General features: G+C 42.0%; 1 protein-coding gene across 7 annotated transcripts in view; it reads left to right on the top strand.

Moving 5' to 3' along the window:
* ABLIM1 (actin binding LIM protein 1) overlaps positions 1 to 23,540 on the top strand; it is a 330,589-nt gene that overhangs the window by 198,778 nt on the left and 108,271 nt on the right. For 6 of the 7 annotated variants that reach the window (XM_055560660.1, XM_055560661.1, XM_055560659.1 and 3 more), the window contains exon 4: positions 1,816 to 1,925. The exons of the other annotated variant lie outside the window; for it this stretch is intronic. In XM_055560660.1, coding sequence (XP_055416635.1) covers positions 1,816 to 1,925 — 110 coding nt within the window. The remainder of the gene's footprint in view (positions 1 to 1,815; positions 1,926 to 23,540) is intronic. 7 annotated transcript variants of the gene reach the window in all.

Raw genomic sequence — 23,540 nt, 5'->3', positions numbered from 1 at the left:
CTTGTTGAGAACTGGACTCTGGTTTGTTCTATGGTGGATCTGTATGGGGTTCAAGTCTAGAAATATAAGCCTAAATCAGACACAGGGGCCGGACTAGGGTGAGGCCAGGGAGGTGCCTGGGCACACACTTTAAACGGGGTGCTCACTCCCAGGTCATGCGGTCCTCCTGAGAGTGGGGACCTCTTTAAATGCTGTATCCTGAGTGCCTTGCTAGCCTCCTTCTGGCCCTGGCCCTGAAGAGGCAAAGAAACTATGCTTATTATATCGACAGACCCTTCGCTTCCTGATGGCCTTGTTACAGAGGAGGCTGGAGGTTTGTTTGGCTTTAACCCATGAGTGTGAATTGATAGGCTGGCTGGCACCCACCAGAGTGTGACCTTGATTGTTGAAGAGAGAGCAAGTTCTGGGTTGGTGGACACCTCCCACCCCTGCCTGTGGCATGTTTCTCCCTAGTCACTTACCCTCTCTGGGCTTTATCTGAGCGATGGAAAATAACATGGCACCAGGAGACCGCCTCAACCCAGCACTTCTAAAATTTGGGGGTGTGATTTAAAGCTCTCCTTGATGACTGGCACCAAGCACATTTGTGGAGTTGTTTTAAACCCAGTTTCACAACCTCTGTGTGCAGGACGATTAATCACCAACTGTTAGGTGATGAAGGGCAACTTAAAGTACCTGTGAACATAAAATTCATGTCCAGAAGCCTGAATTTGCTTCTGACTCAGATGGGTGGGGATGTTTATGAATTTTAAATTTCCTAACTGACAGAATCACACATATGAAAATTCATGTTGAAGATCATTGGCAAATTGGCCAATGGCAAGTGAGACGGCATGGAAACTGTCGTATGGCTATTAATTAATGACTTATTTTTTTAAAGTTATCTGCCTGCCGGGAGGAGAAGAAACATAACATACCTGCAGAAGGCAATGTTTTTGAAAAAAATGTGCTGTTATTTATTGATGAATGTCTTATGTGAAAGGAAATAGTCTCTGAAAGGAAGCAAATACTAATTTTTAAACAAATATGATAGCACAGTTGGTAAAGAATCGCCTGCAGTGCAGGAGACCCCAGTTCGATTCCTGGGTTGGGAAGATCCCCTGGAGAAGGGAAATGCTACCCACTCCAGTATTCTGGCCTGGAGAATTCCATGGACTCTATAGTCTATGGAGTCACAAAGAGTCAGACAAGACTGAGCGACTTTCACTTTCATTAATGTGAAAGGAAATATTCTCTGAAAGGAAGTGAATACTAATTTTTAAACAGATATTTACAGCATTTTCATATTTAATCCAGGTTTATAAGGGACTGAGTCCCTATCAATGTGAGGTATTCATTTTGCCCACTGCACGACAATGTCTAATTCAGCATCGTTATCATTTAGGTCTAGGGAATGTGAAGAATTAATGTTTGCCCTGTATTACCAGTTCTCTTGGAGGCACCTTAAGCTTGAATAGGAATTCATGACATGTCAAACATTTCTTCATGGTAGTATTTCAATTTGGAAGTGGAAAATTTTACTGTGTGTGCCCTGCTAGGTGACCTGCCGGAACGTCCCTCCACTAAGGAGTGGAGGTAAATGGTTTCATTTACTATCTGGTTGCCTGTAGAAGCTGTGCATTCTTCTTTCCTCTTAAAATGAGGCATGTTTGTTTGTTTGGACTGGATCCAGCTGGCCGGCTTGGTTCAGACTGCATTTCAGACGTTTTGGCTGGTGCTCCTCCAAGTAATGAATTGGCACTGGACAGCAAAGCAGAAGGAGTGAGGGAAAGGGATGAAATTGCCACAATAACCTTGAGGGCAATGTCTTTCCAGGCGCCCGTTTCCACCCGGAGACCGAGTCACGTTCAATGGGAGAGACTGCCTTTGCCAGCTCTGCGCACAGCCGATGTCTTCCAGCCCTAAAGAAGCCTCCTGCTCTGGCAGTAAGTACCCCAGCCACCTGTTGACATGAATTCCTTCATTCCTCAAAGGCAGCTTAGGGAGGTACCTTCCCTTCTGAGAAACTCTGGTAGCCGGAGTCAAGAGTAGGCCTATTTAAGGCATTTTCATTGTAAAATGTGATGTGTGGAGAAGCCTTCACTAAAGGCAATGCAGAGAGAGGTGTCTCCCTTCTTTCAAAAGAAAAGAAAGAGAATTGGACATTCAACTGTGCATTTTGATGGTAAATGAAGGAAAAAGAATTATAATGTGTTACATCAAAAGTGCCCCTCTCTGGGCATGAAGTTAAACTGTGAGCGCATTTAGTGATGATGTGACTGATATTGCTGTGTGTTAAAAAGTTATCCCCACTGTGCCTTGAGTGAATGTGGTGGTTTATGCTAACTCTTAAATTATTCCTTGCCATCCTCAACTATTCTTTATTCCCTTGGAGAATTTTTTTTTCCCTTTTTTAATTATTTATTTATTTATTTACAGTAAGTCCTTGTTGGTTATGTATTTTTTAATTTTTTGGCCACACCCCTGACCAGGGATCAAACCCACTCCCCCTGCGTTGGAAGGCGGTGTCTTAACCACTAGACTGCTGGGGAAGTCTCCCACCTGGAGGGTTTCTGACATTTATTCACCAAATGGATAATTTTCTGAGCACGTACAATGCATGTTGCTCGCACTGGAGATATAGAGTGAACAAAACGTACTCAACATCCTTAGGAAGTTTATTTTTTAGTGGGTTAGATAGACGATAAATAGAGGTACAAATATATCTAGTATGCACAGAAGATTAACACAGGGAGAAAAAGCAGGGCAATGGGTCTATGTTTGTATGGGGCAATCTGAGAAACCTCTCTTGTTACCTAAGGATAGATCTGAAGAAATATGGGGACAAGCTGTCCATACACCATGGGATTTGTGATTTTTGATGACAAGGGCTTGTCTGACCTATAGGAATCCAAAGAAAACCAACTTCCCTCCAAGTAAAAACAGTGGCCAATTGAAGTATTTCTTCTAGTAAATAACATTGAGTAGGTCATTTCACGATGAACTGAGAGGGATTCTGAACTCAGAGCACCAAGCTCTCCTTCCCACTCCTTCCTGGGGCATTAGGACATGGACTAGAGGTTTGCCGTTTCTGTGGATTGTGCCTGTCCTTGGAAACACATGCCTTGAAGCCCTGCCAGTCTCAGCACCTAAGAATGAGATAAGCCTCTTCTGCTCTGGAGGAATTTTGTGTCATTTATAACAGCGATTCCAAATCTTCCTGTTAAAGTAGATTTATACCTGTTAAAAATAAGAATGTTATGACCCAAAAGCATTTGCATAGAAATTGGATTTTGACCATTGGGAAAAAAGAAAGAAAGAAATGTATTAGTGCATCTTATTCAATACACATGATCAGATCCTTAGCATGTGGATTTATCTGCCCTCTTGTTAAATAACAGCAGCCTGGGTAGGATAAGGGCCACCAAACAGAGCACAGTCCTAGACCACTAGAGAGTCTCAGGTCCTTCACTCTTCTTACCTACTCTGCCTATGAAGGTCATCGGGAAGGTGACCTGGGGTGAGAACAGGCACCCCGACCCCCTTGATTGAGAGGGCTTGCTTTGAAAGTATGTTACCGTAAACATTGAAGGAATTCTTCAGTATGGTTAAGGAAAAGAGGATTGGGACTTTCCTGGCAGTGCAGTGGTTAACACTTCACCTTCCAATGCAGGGGGTGCAGGTTCAATCCCTGGTCAGGGAGCTAAGATTCCACATGCCTCTTGGCCAAGAATCTAAACATAAACACAAGCCATATTGTAACAAATTCAATAAAGGCTTTAAAAATGGTCCACATTGGAAAAAAAAAAAAAAAAAACTTTAAAAAAGAAAAGCAAAGAAAAAGAAGGTTGCATGAGTCCCAGGATCGGATGACAGCTATAAGAGAGGGTTAGAATAGGGATGACCGTGTCCTCAGACTCTGTGCAGTCCTTTAGTCCAACTGTATGTCCCGGTAGGTGAGGAAATTCGGGCCCAAAGTCACACAAGTTACCCAATCATAGGTAGCTTGTTAGAGCCAGGTCTCCTGACTCCTGGCTTGGGGCTGTCTTTGTTTCATCCAAGACTCCTCTTTGTTCGGTTTAAGAAATAGAACCAAGATATTTTTGAAGGCTTTTGGTCCTTTTCCTTCATGTAGTTTTTGGGAACATATTTCTAATCATAACTCCACCACAATGGTTATTCTGATTTTTATTAAACCTGGTTTTGCTTTACCTATATTTTCTTTTATATGAATAGTCATTATGCACATAAAAAAGCAATTAAAATTCTAAGTGTAAAAATGTATCATACTCAAATTCATTACATTTCTAATGTTATATTTGACATTTATTGTATACATACAAATTATTGGTCCAAATCCTATTTTTTTTTTTTTCTCCTTTGCTCTCAATGGATGAAATCCTTTTCTCTGTGCTGCTCTTTTGGTCAGAACATTTTTATTTTCAACAAGTACTCATCTATTTAGATAAGTACTCAAATAGCATTTCTGGAACATGTGGGTGTGAGTGTCTGTCAAAAACAGAACTCTTATATATGGATACACGCATGCAAAAATACCCAAAAGAGACAGGCACACAAATACAACAGCAAGGGAATTTTCAGCAAGTTTCTAAAATTCATTGGAACATAATTACAGTACATGGTTCTTCGCAATTCTTTAAGAAATGCCCTTAAAACTATCCTGATTTTACTTTGATTCTTATTTTTTTTTAAATTTCTTAACTTGGCAAAGCTTCCTAAAGGAAAGCAAAAAAAAAAAAGAAACCCTTCTTTGATATGTTCACAGTGGTGATGAAATTAGAGAGCCAAGGTCTTCTTTTTCCTTTGAAATGTTCTTTCAAAAATGTTTGCACTTCTGAACTGAAATTTTATTTCACATTCTGTGGCTGGTTTTCCATCGTCACTGAATAGGAGGCGAAGACAATGAGAGAAGGAGAGAAGAAGTAAAGAGTGATAGACAGAAGACAAGTTAATAATGTGATGAGAATTTACACAAAACAGCTTCCATTTGTGCTTACTCTGTAAGGGGCTGCCATGTCTGTATTGCTCTGATTTAGGGAGAACTCCCAGTGGGATGCCTATGATATCTTGTGCACCCTGCTTGGTGCTTCCTTCCACATTATAATAATTCTTCTCACTTTTATATTTATTTTATTGTCTTCTTCAAACATTCACATAGTACTCATGTGATCAGGCATTGCATAGCTGGTCTACAAATTTGAACTTATTTAATTCTCATGACCACCCTAAAGGCTGGCACTATCTTCTTTTCACAGATGAAGAAACAAAGGGCCACAGTTCAGTTCAGTCACTCAGTTGTGTCTGACTCTTTGCAACCCCATGGACATGCCAGGCCTCCCTGTCCATCACCAACTTCCAGAGTTTACTCAAACTCATGTCCATTGAGTCAGTGATGCTATCCAACCATCTCATCCTCTGTCGTCCCCTTCTCCTCCTGCCTTCAATCTTTCCCAGCATCAGGGTCTTTTCAAATGAGTCAGTTCTTCACATCAGGTGGGCAAAGTATTGGAGTTTCAGCTTCAGCATCAGTCCTTCCAGTGAATATTCAGGACTGATTTCCTTTAGGATGGACTGGTTGGATCTCCTTGCTGTCCAAGGGACTCTCAAGAGTCTTCTCCAGCACTACAGTTCAAGAGTATCAATTCTTCAGCGTTCAGCCTTCTTTATGGTCCAACTCTCACATCCATACATGACTACTGGGAAAACCGTAGCTTGGACTAGATGGACCTTTATTGGCAAAGTACTGTCTCTGCTTTTTAATATGCTGTCTAGGTTGGTCATAACTTTTCTTCCAAGGAGCAAGTGTCTTTTAATTTCATGGCTGCAGTCACCATCTGCAGTGATTTGGGAGCTCCCCAAAATGAAATCTCTCACTGTTTCCACTGTTTCCCCATCTATTTGCCATGAAGTGATGGGACCAGATGCCATGATCTTAGTTTTATGAATGTTGAGTTTTAAGCCAACTTTTTCACTCTCTTCTTTCACTTTCATCAAGAGGCTCTTTAGTTCCTCTTCCCTTTCTGCCATAAGGGTGGTGTCATCTGCATATCTGAGGTTATTGATATGCCTCCTGGCAATCTTGATTTCAGCTGTGCTTTATCCAGCTCAGCATTTCTCGTGATGTACTCTGCATAGAAGTTAAATAAGCAGGGTGACAGTATACAGCCTTGACGTACTCCTTTTCCTATTTGGAACCAGTCTGTTGTTTCATGTCCAGTTCTAACTGTTGCTTCCTGACCTGCATACAGGTTTCTCAAGAGGCAGGTCAGATGGTCTGGTATTCCCATCTCTTTCAGAATTTTCCACAGTTTGTTGTGATCCACATAGTCAAGGGCTTTGGCATAGTCAATAAAGCAGAAATAGATGTTTTTCTGGAACTCTCTTGCTTTTTCGATGATCCAAGGGATGTTGGCAATTTGATCTCTGGTTCCTCTGCCTTTTCTAAACCCAGCTTGAACATCTGGAAGTTCATGATTCACACACTGTTGAAGCCTGGCTTGGAGAATTTTGAGCATTACTTTATCAGCATGTGAGGTGGGTGCAATTGTGCAGTAGTTTGAGCTTTCTTTGGCATTGGAATGAAACTGACCTTTTCCAGTCCTGTGGCCACTGCTGAGCTTTCCAAATTTGCTGACATTTTGAATGCAGCACTTTTACAGCATCATCTTTTAGGATTTGAAATAGCTCAACTGGAATTCCATTACCTCCACTAGCTTTGTTCGTAGTGATGCTTCCTAAGGCCCACTCGACTTCGCACTCCAGGATGTCTGGCTCTGGGTGAGTGATCACATCATCGTGATTATCTTGGTCGTGAAGATCTTTTTTGTACAGTTCTTCTGTGTATTCTTGCCACCTCTTCTTAATATCTTCTGCTTCTGTTTGGTCCTTGCCATTTCTGTCCTTTATTGTGCCCATCTTGGCATGAAGTGTTCCCTTGGTATCTCTAATTTTCTTGAAGAGATCTCTAGTCTTTCCCATTCTATTGTGTTCTTCTGTTTCTTTGCATTGATCACTGAGGAAGGCTTTCTTATCTCTCCTTACTATTCTTTGGAACTCTGCATTCAAATGGGTATATCTTTCCTTTTCTCCTTTGCCTTTCACTTCTGTTCTTTTCACAGCTATTTGTAAGGCCTCCTCAGACAATCATTTTGCCTTTTTGCATTTCTTTTTCTTGGGGATGGTCTTGATCCCTGCCTCCTGTACAATGTCAGGAACCTCCGTCCATAGTTCTTTAGGCGCTCTTGTCTATCAGATCTAATCCCTTGGATCTATTTCTCACATCCACTGTATAATTGTAAGGGATTTGATTTAGGTCATACCTGAATGGTCTAGTGGTTTTCCCCACTTTCTTCAATTTAAGTCTGAATTTGGCAATAAGGAATTCATGATCTGAGCCATAGTCAGCTCCCAGTCTTTTTTTTTTTTTTTTTTTTGCTGACTGTATAGAGCTTTTCCATCTTTGGCTGTAAAGAATATAATCAATTTGATTTCAGTATTGACCATCTGGTGATGTCCACGTGTAGAGTCTTCTCTTGTGTTGTTGGAAGAGGGTGTTTGCTATGACCAGTACGTTCTCTTGGCAAAACTCTATTAGCCTTTGCCCTGCTTCATTCTGTACTCCAAGGCCAAATTTGCCTGTTACTCCAGGTATTTCTTGATTTCCTACTTTTCATTCCAGTCCCCTGTAATGAAAAGGACATCTTTTTTGGGTGTTAGTTCTAGAAGGTCTTGTAGGTCTTCATAGAATCATTCAACTTCAGCTTCTTTAGAGGTTAAATAATTTGCCCAAGATCACACAATGGTGATACTGGGATATGAACCCAGGCTCCAGATGCCATGTTACCATCCCTGATATTTATCTCACAGTGTGGTATCTCTCTGACTTCCAAAGATGAGTTGCTGAGCTTTGGAGCAGTGATCTGACTTGTCTGCAGATTTCCCTGAGTGTCTGCCTCCAAAGGCTATGCGCTTTCTGTGTGCCACGGTTGCCTCCCTGGTGTAGCAAGGTTTGGTGAATGAAAACCATCAGGAAGTGATTCCTAGAAACACACTACCTTCATTGAAAGATGATTGCCCTTGAATTAGTTAAAACTTTTGCTTCATACAATCTAATGCAATAAGCAACAAACATTATATATCATGGAGATAATAGTAAATGTTGCCTCGCAGGGTTATGATGACCATTCGTTAGACTGCTTTTACTGTTAAGGAAAAAAATCAGTTGCCCATGTCTAGCTGATTCATACTTTAGAAATGGAAATGTATGTCCAGAGAGCATGACACTCTTCCAGAAGGTTATTGACATTCCTGTAAAGCCTAACTCCACTCCATTTTCCTGTATCTGCCAGTAATTGAGGGACAGGTTCTCATGGGTTATGGAGCCATGTGAGGGAGAGTCGACGTGTGACGATCTAGAGGGCAGGGAATTGGGTTTGGATGTTGCTTCTTGCACAGCTCCGGTCTATTTCAGGCATCTGAGCAGAAGTGGGTTGCTGTCTACAATCACCCTTTCCATTTCAGAGGGTGGCTGACTCGTGTCTGATTGTGTGTGGGTTTGGCAGATTGATGCAATGAGCACCCACACACATACACATCCAAAGCCATCTTCCTCCCCTTTACCCACCCTGTACAGCGCTGTCATGGTTCCGACTGCGGTTGGAACTCCCACAGGTATTGGAGCAATGGTCTACTCGGACTGAATAGAAATCTTTTCAGAGAAACCGTCACGCACATGTTTTCAAAGGGGAGGATGAATTTTTCAATTATTTCACTTTTCTATTTGGTGCAATAGCTTTTAATAGTTGCACTATAATTTTTCTTCTATGTTCTTTCTCAAAAAAGCATCTGTGGGTTGAGCGGGCTTGTCTGCTGAGACTGTAGGTGGAGTGGTGATGATCTGATGCTGGCGTCTGACTGCCTGGGTCACGCTCTGACTCTAGTCATCTCCTTACCTCTCCATCCTTCAGGCTCTCATTTGTACAATGGGATGGCGATAGGGACCTACCTTGTGCAATTAAATAAGTGAACAGATAAAAGTACTGAATATTTATAAAACAAGAACTACTAGTTAGGCAATGACATGAATTTTTGTGTAGGACAGTCTCAATTTTTTGTGACTGTGCTTTTTTTTTTTCACTCTTGTGTTCACAGTGGCTGGCTTTTCTGTTCATCTGATATTTTCTATCAATATGTGAAACCAATGAAGGCAGGAACACATGCATACAAACAATCCATGGATTGTTAGATTTTGGCTCATGGTGATATGTCTTATGGCAGAGTCTCCAAAACAGATCAGCCCCCCTTTCTTGAGACACTTTCTTGCTGGAGGATAGGGTGGCAGAGGAGGCTTGGCAGGGCACTGCTAAGGAGTATGGTTCTGGACAGATTGATAGTGTTTATCCCTGTTCTACAATGCTGTGTGACCTTGAGAACTCAATCTCTACCTGCATTTCTTTGTCTATAAAATGGGAAACAATAATGGTTCCTTTCTCATTGGGTTGTTGTGGGGATTTATATAAGTGAAAGTACTTAAAAGATGCATGACACCTAATAAGCTCATCCAGATGTTGACCATCGTCCCTTAAGGAAGTTATGAGACTAGAACTTGAGCTTGGAGATAATTTAGAATCGGAATGGAACAGAAAGAGAGTGCATAACCTAACAGTTTAGAATGTGGCCTCTCTATTCCAGAGCCTGGCTTGGACTCCTGGTCCTGCCTTCTCCTAGACATGGAGTCATGGGCAAGTTACTCTTTGTCTCAGAACCTTCAGGTTCGCATCTGAAAATTGGATAATAGTTACTCTTAAGGGTTGTTATGAGAATTAAATAAGATACTACATGGGTGAACAGTATTAATGTGGGGAGGGTACTTATTAAAACAGCACTTGGGGGACCCAGACAAAGACTTTGTCCTTCCACCTTCTGAGAAGAGAAGTTGGAAAGTTGGAGCAAGGGGACCAGGCCTCTGTAGGCCTTGAGGAGCTTGGCAATGTGGAGCTTGGCTTAGCCTGGAGGATGACCAGCGGAAAGCAATGTTTCAGAAAGATTAAGGTGGTGATGGCAATTGTTGCTTAGTCACTCAGTCGTTCCCAACTCTTCTGTGACCCCATAGGCTGTAGCCTGCCAGGCTCCTTCGTCCATGGGATTTTCCAGTCAAGTTTACCAGAGTGGGTAACCATTTCCTTCTCCAGGGCATCTTCTTGACCCAAGGATCAAACCCATGTCTCCAAGCCTCCTCCTGCATCGCAGGTGGATTTTTTACCGCTGAGCCAGTGATGGCAATGGTGGTGTGCAAAACCAGTGATTTGGCCTCAGTGATCAGAGCTGAGGAGACCATTGATTGTGGCAGTGGCTATGAGAAAAGGTGAGAAAGATGAATGAAAAGGTGATGTCAAAGAAAGATATGGATGTTACTCGTCTATTCAATGAACATTTCTTTGCGCACCTGTTGTGTTTCAGGCACCAGCCAAACTCTTCATTACACAGCCAGCACCATGGATTAGGATGATATGTTTGTCACAGTTAAGAAATAAACACTGATGTGTGGTCTGTCGCATTTTAACTATTTAGATGTGTGCCCACCTCCACCACCAAGATAATGAACTCATTAAAGATAAGGACCCTGCTGTGTTTCTCTTTTATACAAGGTCTAGCACATAAAGCCCCAGACAAATATTCTGGAAATTGAATCAAAGCCATCTTAATGTCTGAACAGAGCTAATAACAATCTTCTCTTCTAGAATGGGTTTAAATATTCATCATAAAACAATACAAATATTACAGAAACATACAAAAAAGGAGATTAAAAATCACCTGAAACCCCATCACAGTGAGATCACCTCTGTTAACATTTTGGTGACATGCTTCTGGATTTAGCTCTAAGTGCTATAGGCACATGTATAATTTCTAATAAATTCTTCCCATAACATTTTGTTCATGTGTATTCTTGTCAAAAATCATTTGTTCTTTTAAGTGTCTCACACACAAGGCTGAAAGCTTTGAATTTGCTTAGGCCCCTGGCTACAGGGCCAGCTCACATGTGTTCTGGTCAAAACTGTGCTGTGCATTTCTACTGAGGTGGTCATTACTGTATAGCCCAACTGGTTCTTTGTACATTTATCTCTCCAACCAGATTATGAGCTACCTAATGACAAGGACTGTTGATTTTATTTTGTTTTTTGTTTTTTTTTTTTGTCCCTATGAATAGCAGTGTGCATGTAGCAAGTACATGAATGTTCATTTAGTGGGTAAATTGTTGCCATCCCATGAGAGCCTTTGAGGCAGTCAATCTCAGCTCCTAGGTCCACAATGTTGAGTTCTGCATGCTACATGAATGATGATGGTGACATGGCTCTTGTGGTTTTGTAAAAATTACATAGTACAGCCTGGGTGCATGAGGGCAAGGGGTGTTGGCAGAATTAAACATTCATCTTCTCATCTTGTTTACAAATGTTTCCTCTTATTTTATAAAAGGGAAAGGAGTTATTGCTTTAGATAATTTGGCTGATGCAGGTATCATGTGTTTGTTTTTTTTTAAGTAGAAGTGTCAGGGGATTATTTCCCAACTTTGAGTGTGAGGTTGAGACAGGCCTCACCTCTCTGAGAGCTGAGGGTGCCAGCCCTGGCCTCGAGGGACAGAGGCTAACCTGGCATGGAAGTTCCAGTATTGCTCTATTGGGTGTGGATTGTATTACTGAGAGTTGGACATTTACATAGTAGCCAGAGATTCATTGCAGAAGGACAAGGTATGTTGCAAAACGGAGCATTAATGGTTAGATTTTTCAGACTGAAATCTCTTAGAATTAGGAGTCAGACATAAAGATCCCAGAGTGACATTATTTTTTCATTTAACCCGAACCTGGATTATCTCAGTTGCAAGAAAAGAAGAAAAGTTCCTGACTTGTAGGAAATGGGTCCAACTCAGGACAAAAAGTGAACATGGGTACAAAAAATGTTTCAGGGGTTGGAAAGTTACTGGTATTGTGTTATTTGCTATTTTCATTTCATTAGATATGACTTTTATGTAATAAGACATCTTATAAATGGCAGCTCATCAATAAAACTAGAATTTTAATGATTGAAGAGTGGTTTTTCCCCAGTTTAACTTTTCAGCAGCAGTAATGATTTAGCTGTTCAAAGGATTGTTGTGTATAGGTATAGTTGTATATTCCTATAGTCTGTTCTCAGAAGGATATTGAGAAATTACTCTTAGTACTTTTCTCCAGAAGAGAGGCAGGAGTCCCTGAGAGATGCAGAAGGAAAGGAATTATTTTTATTGTATGAAAAAAAATTAATCATGTGTAGGTACTACCTATTTAAAACAAAAGCACCTCAAAAATAGCATAATGTTAAATTTAAAAACTAAAAGGCCCATTCCAGACTGCAGCCTCCTTGCAGTTTGCCCTTGCTGTGACCCTCAGTTGTGTGTGTATTAAGTGACTGGTCACATGATGAAAAGACTGAAACTGACATTCTACCCCTTCTTTTCTTCTTCCTATCTTTGGAATAGAGTCAATGAGCTGATGTTGGCTAATGAGTACAGGATCTGAGAAACTGACGTAAAACTCAAGTATGATTTCCTCTTTGGCAAGAGCCCAGTATACTGGCTGACCATAGCCAGTTAAAGATTTATCATAAACCTCCTCACCAGGTTAAAGTTTACAGCTTAATTAAGTGCAGGACAAAACTTGTTGGTACAGATTTTTTTTTAATTGAAATTCATAAAATTAACCATTTTAAAGCAAATGATAAGTACATTCACAACATCATCCAACCATCACCTCTATATAGTTCCAAAACATTATCATCACCCCAAAAGAAAACTCTGTACCCATTAAACAGTTACTCCACATTCACCCCTTCTGCTAGCTGCTGCTGCTAAGTCACTTCAGTCGTGTCCGACTCTGTGTGACCCCATAGACGGCAGCCCACCAGGCTCCCCTGTCTCTGGGATTCTCCAGGCAAGAACACTGGAGTGGGTTGCCATTTCCTTCTCCAACGCATGAAAGTGAAAAGTGAAAGGGAAGTCTCTCAGTCGTGTCTGACTCTTCGCGACCCCATGGACTGCAGCCTCCCGGCTCCTCCGTCCGTGGGATTTGCCAGGCAAGAGTACTGGAGTGGGTTGCCATCGCCCCCCAGGAAGTACCAATCTGCTTTCTATTTACCTATTCTGGACATTTCATATAAGTGGAATCATACACATGTGGCTTTTTGTATTCTGACCCAGGGATCAAACCTGTGTTTTCTTGTATCTCCTGCGCAGGCAGGTGGATTCGTTTCCACTAGTGCCACCTGGGATACCAAGGGAACTTTTCATGCAAAGATGGGCACAATAAAGGACAGAAATGGTATGGACCTAACAGAAGCAGAAGATATTAAGAAAAGGTGGCAAGAATACACAGAAGAACTATACAAAAAAGATCTTCATAACCCAGATAGTCACTATGGTGTGATCACTCACCTAGAGTTAGACATCCTGGAGTGCGAAGTCAAGTGGGCCTTAGGAAGCATCACTACGAACAAAGCTAGTGGAGGTGAATTCCAGTTAAGCTATTTCAAATCCTAAAAGATGATGCTGTGAAAGTGCTGCACTCAATATGCCAGCAAATTTGGAAAGTCAGCAGTGGCCACAGGACCAGAAAAGGTCAGTTTTCATTCCAATCCCAAAGAAAGGCAATGCCAAAGAATGCTCAAACTACTGCACATTTGCACTCATCTCACACACTAGCAAAGTAATGCTCAAAATTCTCCAAGCCAGGCTTCAGCAATATGTGAACTTCCAGCTGTTCAAGCTGGATTTAGAAAAGGCAGAGGAGCCAGAGAGCAAATTGCCAACATCCGCTGGATCATGGAAAAAGCAAGAGAGTTCCAGAAAAACATCTACTTCTGTTTTATTGACTATGCCTGTGTGGATCACAACAAATTGTGGAAAATTCTTCAAGAGATGGGAATACCAGACTACTTGAGCTGCCTCCTGAGAAATCTGTATGCAGGTCAAGAAGCAACAGTTAGAACTGGACATGAAACAACAGACTGGTTCCAAATCAGGAAAGGAGTACATCAAGGCTGTATACTGTCACCCTGCTTATTTAACTTCTATGCAGAGTACATCAAGAGACAAGCTGGACTGGATGAAGCACAAGCTGGAATCAAGATTGCTGGGAGAAATATCAATAACCTCAGATATGGAGATGATACCACCTCTTATGGCAGAAAGCAAAGAAGAACTAAAGAGTCTCTTACTGAAAGTGAAAGAAGAGAGTGAAAAAGTTGGCTTAAAACTCAACATTCATAAAACTAAGATCATGGCATCTGGTCCCATCACTTCATGGCAAATAGATGGGGAAACGTTAGAAACAGTGAGAGACTTTATTTTGGGGTGCTCCAAAATCACTGCAGATGGTGACTGCAGCCATGAAATTAAAAGACGCTTGCTCCTTGGAAGAAAAGTTATGACCAACCTAGACAGCATATTAAAAAGCAGAGGCATTACTTTGCCAACAAAGGTCCATCTAGTCAAAGTTATGGTTTTTCCAGTAGTCACGTACGGATGTGAGAGTTGGACTATAAAGAAAGCTGAGCGCCGAAGAATTGATGCTTTTGAGCTCTGGTGTTGGAGAAGACTCTGAAGTGTACCTTGGACTGCAAGAAGATCCAACCAGTCCATCCTCAAAGAAATCAGTCCTGAATATTCATTGGAAGGACTGATGCTGAAGCTGAAACTCCAATACTTTGTCCACCTGATGTGAAGAACTGACTCATTTGAAAAGACCCTGATGCTGGGAAAGATTGAAGGCAGGAGAAGGGGACGACAGAGGATGAGATAGTTGGATGGCATCACTGACTCAGTGGACATAAGTTTGAATAAACTCTGGGAGTTGGTTATAGACAGGGAGGCCTGGCGAGCTGCAGTCCGTGGGGTTGCAAAGAGCCGGACGCAACTGAGCAACTGGACTGAACTGAACTGAGCTGAACTGAAGCGCCACCTAGGAAGTCCTGAGATACACTTTAAAAGGAGGAAAGGGGCTTGATTGCCAAATACTCTGTAATAGAGGTCTCAGAAAATAGCTGTTCCCAGGCCTGCTTACAGCTTTCTCAATGAGGCTGATAATGTGCTGCTGTTGTGGCCCGTGAAAACTTGTTTGTTGTAAAGTATTGTTTTCCCAAGACAACAAGATCCTTCACCTAAAATAGTAGGTCAGAGGCTGCTCTGGCTTGTGACGTTTCCATCATGGCCATCAAGATAGCAAAGGAAGCAACTGACCTAAGCGAGGTCATGGGTGACTGCAAAGTTTGGTTCAAGGTTACGTATTCAGGCAACACATAATGTTTTAAAGTAATTCTGCCTTGTTCTTAGTGAATTTGAGAATGTAAATTATTTAGAGCCATGGCAAATACACTGTACCAATGTATTTGAATATAAATAAATATGAATGTTCCAATCTGCCCCTCAGCCCCAACCAGTATTTTCTTATGACCCCATGAATTACTTTTTGGCCAATACAGTATAGAATTTCAGAAGTGAAAAAGTACTTTAAAAATGAATTCCTTTTTTTTTTTGATGTGAGCCTTTTTAAAAATCTTTATTGACTGTGTTACAATATTGCTTCTGTTTTTAATGTTTTGGTTTAAGGCATGTAGGATCTTAGCTTCCCAACCAGGGATCAACCTGAGTCCCTTGCATTGGGAGGTGAAATCTTAACCACTGGACCACCAGGGAAGTCCCAGAAAGTAATCTTTATAAATGCTTCACATGAATGTATTTGCGTTTCGCCCTCTACGTGTCCTTTCTTTTGGTGACCTCATACCCATGGTATTTGCCGTGAGATACTAGGAAAGAAAACTGCCGATTCGTGTCAGTGACTTGACATGGACTGTGGCCAGTCGATAGTGGCTGACTCATAAACGCCTGGTTGGGGCCTGACAGCACTGAGCAGGACAGGTGAAGGTCAGAGGTCAGCATTTAACTGTCTACCTGCTAGATGGATGCTCTTATCACTACTAAATGATGTGGTCTTTTTAATCAAAGGAAGGTTTTCAAACACCAAACCCCTTATACCTTAAAGATGCTAAAATTGTAAGCCAAGTCTTTTCAAGAAAATAGCATTAAAAAGTCTGGATTTTTTTTTTTTTTTAATTCATAGACTACAAAAAAGGGCCAGGCCAATAACATAGGAGCATGTGGTCAGTTCAAGTGTGAGGACAGATGGCAGTTGACATTTCGACCCTAGGAAAGGATGGAAACCTTGGCAAAATAAAAATATCTGTCCTGTATAAAGCAGGCAGCCACTACGTGCCTCCCACAGTTATTCCCATGGAGGGATCCACATGTCAGAGGCTCATCAGATGTGTTGAAAGCTTGTGTCAAAGGCAGCTTGTTAACCTCACAGCATCTGACCTGTGTTTGGGTCACTCTTCTCTTGTCTCCGGTTTCTCTCTTTTGGAAAGAATGACTGCTCTCTGGCATTCTGCATATTCACCATTTTATCACACAGGGTCACGGGAAATCCACATCTTGTAGGAGCCATTGAATGACAAGATATGATGTCATTAAATTCAGGAATCACATTAGCCAAAACCCAGAACTTAAATCGGGGGATTTTGCTTGTTTGTTCTCCTTAAAGCGCCTTATTCTGACTCCTGGCCAGGGATAAAGTGCTCCTAGTTAACAGTCTATTAAAAAGACACCACTTGAATATTTTATAGGGTTTCCAAAGTCTTATCTGCTATCTATTAATAATGACCTAAATCTGAAATGATTTGGTGTCTATTTATTCTTCATCCACGTGTATAGCCATGAACTTCTGTGCTCATCTCTGTTGATGACAACTAGAGTTTCTTTTTTATTATCATTTTTAAAGAGGGATTCCAGGGAAAGCTTAAATTTTCTGGAACTTATATAGGCAACAGTATCAATCCTGAAATGTGATTTTTTTATTCTTAATTTTAAAGACTTTACAATAGAGGAAGGAAATACTCTGAATTGACTTAAAATCTCTATCGACGTAACTTCTCAGCATCCCAGCAAACATCAGTTAAATGAGTGAAGTCTCTCTCTAGCCCCTTCTATGATTTACATTCGTTATTGTTCAGTCATTCAGTTGTGTCTGACTCTTTGTGACCCCATGGACTGCAACACACCAGGCTTCCCTGTCCTTTGCCATCTCCTGGAGTTTGCTCAAACTCATGTCCATTAAGTCAGTGATGCCATCCAACCATCTCATCCTCCGTCAATCCTTCTCCTCCTGCCCTCAATTTTCCCAGCATCAGGGTCTTTACAGTTTACACTGTTTTCACAATAATTCTCTGTACCCACAAGTGAAACCATGCTTCAGCTCCATGGTGGATGTTTTTGCCAGTTGACAGCAAAAGAGGCAATAACCAAGGGAACAAATGCATGATTACAGCTTTAAGCCCAGAAAATCCCTGTAAGCTATGAAGGCCTGGGTTCACGTTCAAGAGCATTTGAGAATAAAGATTTCCACTCTGCAGTTAATGGGGCACTCTCTATCTGTGTGACCTTGTGCAAAGCATTGGCCCACCCCAGGCCTTACTTTCCTGTGTGCAAAGTGAAGCTTTTGCATCAAATATCTTCAAAGTCTCTCTGGATCTCAGATGTTCTGTGAACTGTGAAATGTGGATAACCACCGTCCTTCCAGGTTAGTGGAAGCCCTAAGGGAGGACTTAGGAAGTATGCAAGATCTTTTAAAAGTTAAGGGGTGAATAATAAATAAATAAAAGTTAAGGGGTGAACAATAACAACAATAGTAATGTTAATGGAAAGATGACTGTGGAATCAGAGAAACCAAAATGCCTTTTCCAGAGGCTCACAGTGGGTCTTGGTTATTTGGTTTTTGTTTTTTTTTTACTTCTTGAACCTTTTACCTTGTGTTGGGATAGAGCTGATTAACAATGTTGTGGTGGTTTCAGGTGAACAGTGAGGGGACTCACCCGTACATATACATGTATCCTTTCTCCCCCAAACTCCCGGCACATCCAGGCTGCCACATAACAGTGAGCAGAGTTTCACCTGCTATACAGTAGGTCCTTGTTGATTATCTGTTTTAAATATGGCAGATTATACATGTCTATCCCAAGCTCCCTAATTATCCCTTCACCCCATCCCTCCCACCAGCAACCATAAGGTCGTTCTCTATGTCATTGAGTCTCTCTGTTTTGTAAGTAAGTTCATTTGTATCATTTCCTTTTGGATTCCACAGTAGAAGGGATGTCATAGGATATTCTCCTTCTCTGTCTAACTTGCTTCAGTTGTTTGTTAAGTGAAAAATGCAGTGTTGGTTTTGTGAGGTTACTGCAGGTGTGAGGATAGACTTGGATTGTTTACCGTGTGTCCAACACCGTGCTTGCGGCTTATACATGTTCTGTCTATCCTCACAACAGCCCCAGAAGGTAAGTTCTGTTCATCTGCCCATTTTACAAATGAAGAAGCTGAAGCCTGAATTACCTGGCTTGCGCAGGGTCCCTTGTTCTGTGTCAGAGCTGGAATTTGACCCCGGGTCTCTTTGCCCAGAAGTTATTCATCCCTGTGAGTTGCACAATCAGCATGTAGAATGGCCAGAACACTCGTGGGACAAAACAATGGTCTTATTTTTTTGTTGTTGGTACTTTTATTATCCTCTATCAGAGCTCCCTTTCTCACTCTTAATATCTTAGGCAGTTCCATAGCTTTCTGCTCACTTTCAGCTCTTAAAAGTCCAGTACAGTCGAAGCCTTTATTCTCACATCCATATCAGATCTGTACCCTTTTCCCAGTTCAGATCAGATCCAAATAGGAGACCTGCAATAAGGAGGGGGTACAGCCTCTTCTACCCCTTTTTATTACCTCCTTCCTATTCTTCTTGTGGTTCCTTGAGAGTCCAGGCAGAGGGGAGGGAAATGACAGGTACAGGGGACAAGATGTTATACTCGCATTGTCATACTTGACTTTCAACTAACACTGGCTGGAGACATTAAAAAAAAAAAAAAATAGGGCCCATTTTGAATTCCTTGACAGAAGTGTGCAATTTCTGGCTAAGCTGTTTCAACAAACCCCCTCCAACCTCCCCAGCCTCAGGTCCTACTCCTCATGCACGCTAAGTCACTTCAGTTGTGTCCGACTCTTTTCGACCTTATGGACTGCAGCCTGCCAGGCTCCTCCGTCCATGGGATTCTCCAGGCAAGAACTCTGGAGTGGGTTGCCATGCCCTTCTCAGGGGCTCTTCCCCAGTCGGGGATCAAACCCATGTCTCTTATGTCTCCTGCACCATCAGGCAGGTTCTTTACCACTAGCACCACCTGGGAAGCCCCTGCTCCTCATAGCCTCTTTCTAATGAAATCTCCCATGCTCAGCAGGTAGCTTTCTCAGGTGGGTTCATTCACGATGCTTGGATGTGAGCACCAGCCATAGGACACACGGGCATCCTCAGTGAGCCAAACAGTGGCCACGCACACCTCTCTGCCTTCTGTGTCTCCTTCGCCTGCCTTCAGAAAGGCGTCCAGCCAGCTTCCTAATTTCCAAACCTTCCAGACTCCCACAGGCTCCAGACTCTGTTCATGAACATCACCAAGCTCCAGGACAGTCCAGGCAGTTTGTTCTAAGACTCTAACATCAAGCTTCTCATGGACCCACAGCAGCACCAGGGCCTGAGCTGTGCTCAGGTAAACATCTAGGTGGGGAGCAGGGAGCCAGTCCCCGCTTCTCCCAGGGTCCTTTAATTCCTCTCACAATATAGGGGAGCGAACACCCAAGCCTGCTGTGTAGACAGCTCCCAGCCCACTCTCCTCTCTGCCTTTTTGAATTTTGTTTTTAAAGGATTCTAGAAATGTTAATAAGATAATTTCAGATGTAGGGAGGCAGTAGGGGTTGACTCATCAGGTAGATTCTACAATCCTTTGCTAAGTCCAGCCAGGGTATTGCTAGCAACCTGCTCTAGGAGATGGAATATTTATCATCATTGTTTTCAGCTCTAAAACAATAGCCAAAATTTTCAAGACTCTGGGGAAAGGCACATTCCATATTCTAGAAGCTTTAGTCCCAGACGGGTAGCCACTGTGAGTGGCAGTTTCCACCTCCACTGATGATTCTGGGCTTGACAGAAGCCTGGGAAGGTGGGGATGATCGGGAATTCAGGTCCCATGATAGTCCCTTTTCTGTAGCTTCATTCCTCAGCCTTCTGTCCTAGAGCCGTCTTCACAGAGTAAGATATCTTTTTAGCTCTTACCCTTCCCAAACGGGAAACTCTAGGAAGGCTGAAATTGTTCTCAAAAAGAACATAGGTATCTAGGCTGACGGGACTTTAAGGGCAGCCCAACTGATGACATCTTTCTTAGCTTGGGAACACAGGTCACCTTCCAGAGAGCCGTTTGTCACCTTTTTCATCTTAAATACTCTTGAAGCCCAGGTGTCCATGGCCCTATGCCAAGCAAAGAGAGATATATTAAAGGAGACAGACAGGATCCCTATCCTCGAGGATGTTTATTGACTTTGAACAGAATGGTATAAATATGAAGCCAGGTGTGTACTTGGATGTGAGTTTAACTTGGACGTAAGTAGCCAAATCCCTATTTTTCTCTTGGCTTCTGGTGCCAAGAATGAAATGCTTCGGGTGGAGTGTTTAAGGTTATTACGTTGTTCAGTCGCTCAGTTTTGTCCAGCTCTTTGCAACCCCGTGGACTGCAGCATGCCAGGCTTCCCTGTCCATCACCAACTCTCAGAGCTTGCTCAAACTCATGTCCATTGAGTCGATGATGCCATCCAACCATCTCATCCTCTGTCATCCCCTTCTTATTATAGCTTTCTTCTGTTTTCGCATTTGGCCATTGTTTATCCCCAGGGGAGGACCAGCGAGTTGCTGGAGGGTTTGATTTCCTTGATGCTGCCTCATATTCACCTACTTCTGACTTTGGCAATAATTCCAGTGCCAATCAACCGACTTTCTATATTTATCAGCAGCTGCTCCAGTGACGTGCAAACAATTTTCTCAACAGCTGAAAAACATGAAGATAGAGAGGAGGACATTTTGTTCTTTATAAAAGAGCTTGGTTGGAATGAGCATAGGAAGCGTGAACCATCAGCACAAATCTTTTTATCTCTGTATCTTTTCTATTTTCCCCAGCGTGATGTCAGGTTTAAGGAGAGAATACAGTTTTGTTCAGAGAGGAACGAATGTGTAACCTCTGTGGAGTACACTAGAATATTTTGAATCAGCTTGGCCAGTGTTCTGGGCCAGAAGGCCGTCTTTGTTGATTTGCTTAATTTATGTCTTGCGGTTTGGGATGAAAGAGGCTCATCCCCAACCTCTCCTTCCCGCCCAGTTTCACCAGATGGCTGGCTCTCAGGCATTCACATTTGGTAAATGCTTCTCTATGAAACATGATCAAGATCAACTGTAGATGGGATTTGCCTAGGGGTCCAGTGGTTAAGAATCTGCCTTGCAATGCAGGGGACTCAGGTTCGATCCCTGGTCAGGGAAATAAGATCCCACATGCCTTGGAGCAACTTGCCTGTGTACCACAGCTACTGAGATCCCACATGCTACAACTAAGGCTCAACACAGCCAAATAAATAAATATTTAAAAAAAATATCAGCTGTAGAATATGTGCCCTCCCCAGGGCACTGCAGGGTACAGAGGAGCTGAGAGATTCAGGACATCATCTGTGAGGTCAGAGGCTTCCAAACTGCAAGGCACTTTGACTCCATTGTTGTTCAGTCTCTACGTCATGTCTGACTCTTCAACCCCATGGAATGCAGCATGCCAGGCTTCCCTATCCTTCACTATCTGCCAGAGTTTGCTCTAACTCATGTCCTCTAGTCGGGATGCCATCCAACCATCTCATCCTCTGTCACTCCCTTCTTCTCCTGCCCTCAGTCTTTCCCAGCATCAGGGTCTTTTCCAATGAGTCAACGCTTCGCATCAGGTAGCCACAGTATTGGAGCTTCAGTTTCAGCATCAGCCCTTCTAAAGAATATTCAGGGTTGATTTCCTTTAGGATTGGCTGGTTTGATCTTCTTGCTGACCAAAGGACTCTCAAGAGTCTTCTCCAGCACCATAGTTCAAAAGCGTCAGTTCTTCAGTGCTCAGCCTTCTTTATGGGCCGTATGGCGATCACACCTGGGACTTTGGTGTTACTAGCACCATGCTCTAACCAAGCTAACTGGCCAGGATTTTGTCTCCATTACTGTGAAGAATAATAAATTGTGGAGAATAACTCCTGAAGAGTATGTCTATGAAGCCCTCACAATATGCCTGGTTTACCAAAGCCATTGGTGCAGAATAATCAGAGAGGTCATTTCTGTGCTAAGATTGTGTCTCTGCTGCTGTTAGAGGTCTTGGGTATCTGGGCATTAATGTGCTTAGAAAAAGTGCAAGACAGAGTCAAGAAACCTGGTTTCTAGTCCTAGCTCAGACCCTATCAAGGAAAGGAGAACTGTGTGGAACAACCAACAGGTACCAAGTGTTCTAAGTCACATGAAACACTTCGCAATACAGAGTGTTTCTTCTTCCTCCAGCAACCTGAGAAGTGGGCCCGCATTTCAGAGATGAAGAAACGAGGATTCAGAGAGAGTAACTTTTCCTAGTTAGTGCCCAAGTCTTTCTAATTCTAAAGCCTGCCTGTCGCTGTCTCCCCAACTTTGATCTCCCTGGACCCCAATGTTGCGAAGGGGAGATATGAACAGCCCCGCCTACCTCCCTGAGCTCCTCTGCTGTAGAAATGAAAAGCCATCTCTGAAGTTTATTTTCTACTTGAAAAAATTCAACCAACCGGCATCTTGCATTATTTTAAATCTTTACTGCCACCTAGTGGGCATAATCTAATCAGAAGAATGAAAAAAATTTTCAGTTCACTTAAATTAAAACCTACCAATTCATCTTATATTCATCTTGTGCTCTTATCCTTTAGAAATTGCATTCGAGCAAATATCATGGTCTTCCATTTTTATCTTTATAGTAAACTAACAGATGTGTGATTCCCTCTGAAAGGATTTTGGTGAGATGCTGGACATCATGTAAATCCCAGCTTAAAAACAAAAAATTCATGCTTTGTGACCATATAATATACACTAGCTTATAATGGGCTATAGTTGAAGAAGTTCTAATCTTCAATATTCATAACTTGTATAGTATACTTGTAACTTTTTAAATATTTATTTGCTCAATTCTTTTTACGTTCTCATGATTTAGAAAAATGAGCTTATATTGTACATACTGTTTTACAGCTTATTTTTTTACCCAGTCTATTCTGGACATCTTTCCATGTCTGCACACAAATCTACCTTATTCTTTTTAACAGTGTATAGCATCCCATTAATGACTATACTATAATTAATTTAACCACTTTCTCATTAATGTCCACATATGTTGTTTTCAGTTTTATTGTTACAAAAATGCAGTAGGGAGCGAATATATATTTTTCAGGGGATAAACACACATACATTCACATGCACATCCTTTTCAAAATTTATTTGCAGAGTGAAATTTTAGCCATGAGATTGCTGATCTAAAGGTTATGTAAATACCAAGTGACCCAAGGTCACCAGAAA

This window comes from Bubalus kerabau, chromosome 22 (genome assembly GCF_029407905.1).
Source record: "Bubalus kerabau isolate K-KA32 ecotype Philippines breed swamp buffalo chromosome 22, PCC_UOA_SB_1v2, whole genome shotgun sequence".
NCBI classification, from domain to species: Eukaryota; Metazoa; Chordata; class Mammalia; order Artiodactyla; family Bovidae; genus Bubalus; species Bubalus kerabau.
Note: the sequence above shows the minus strand (reverse complement) of the source record. Positions and strands in the feature narration are given on the sequence as shown.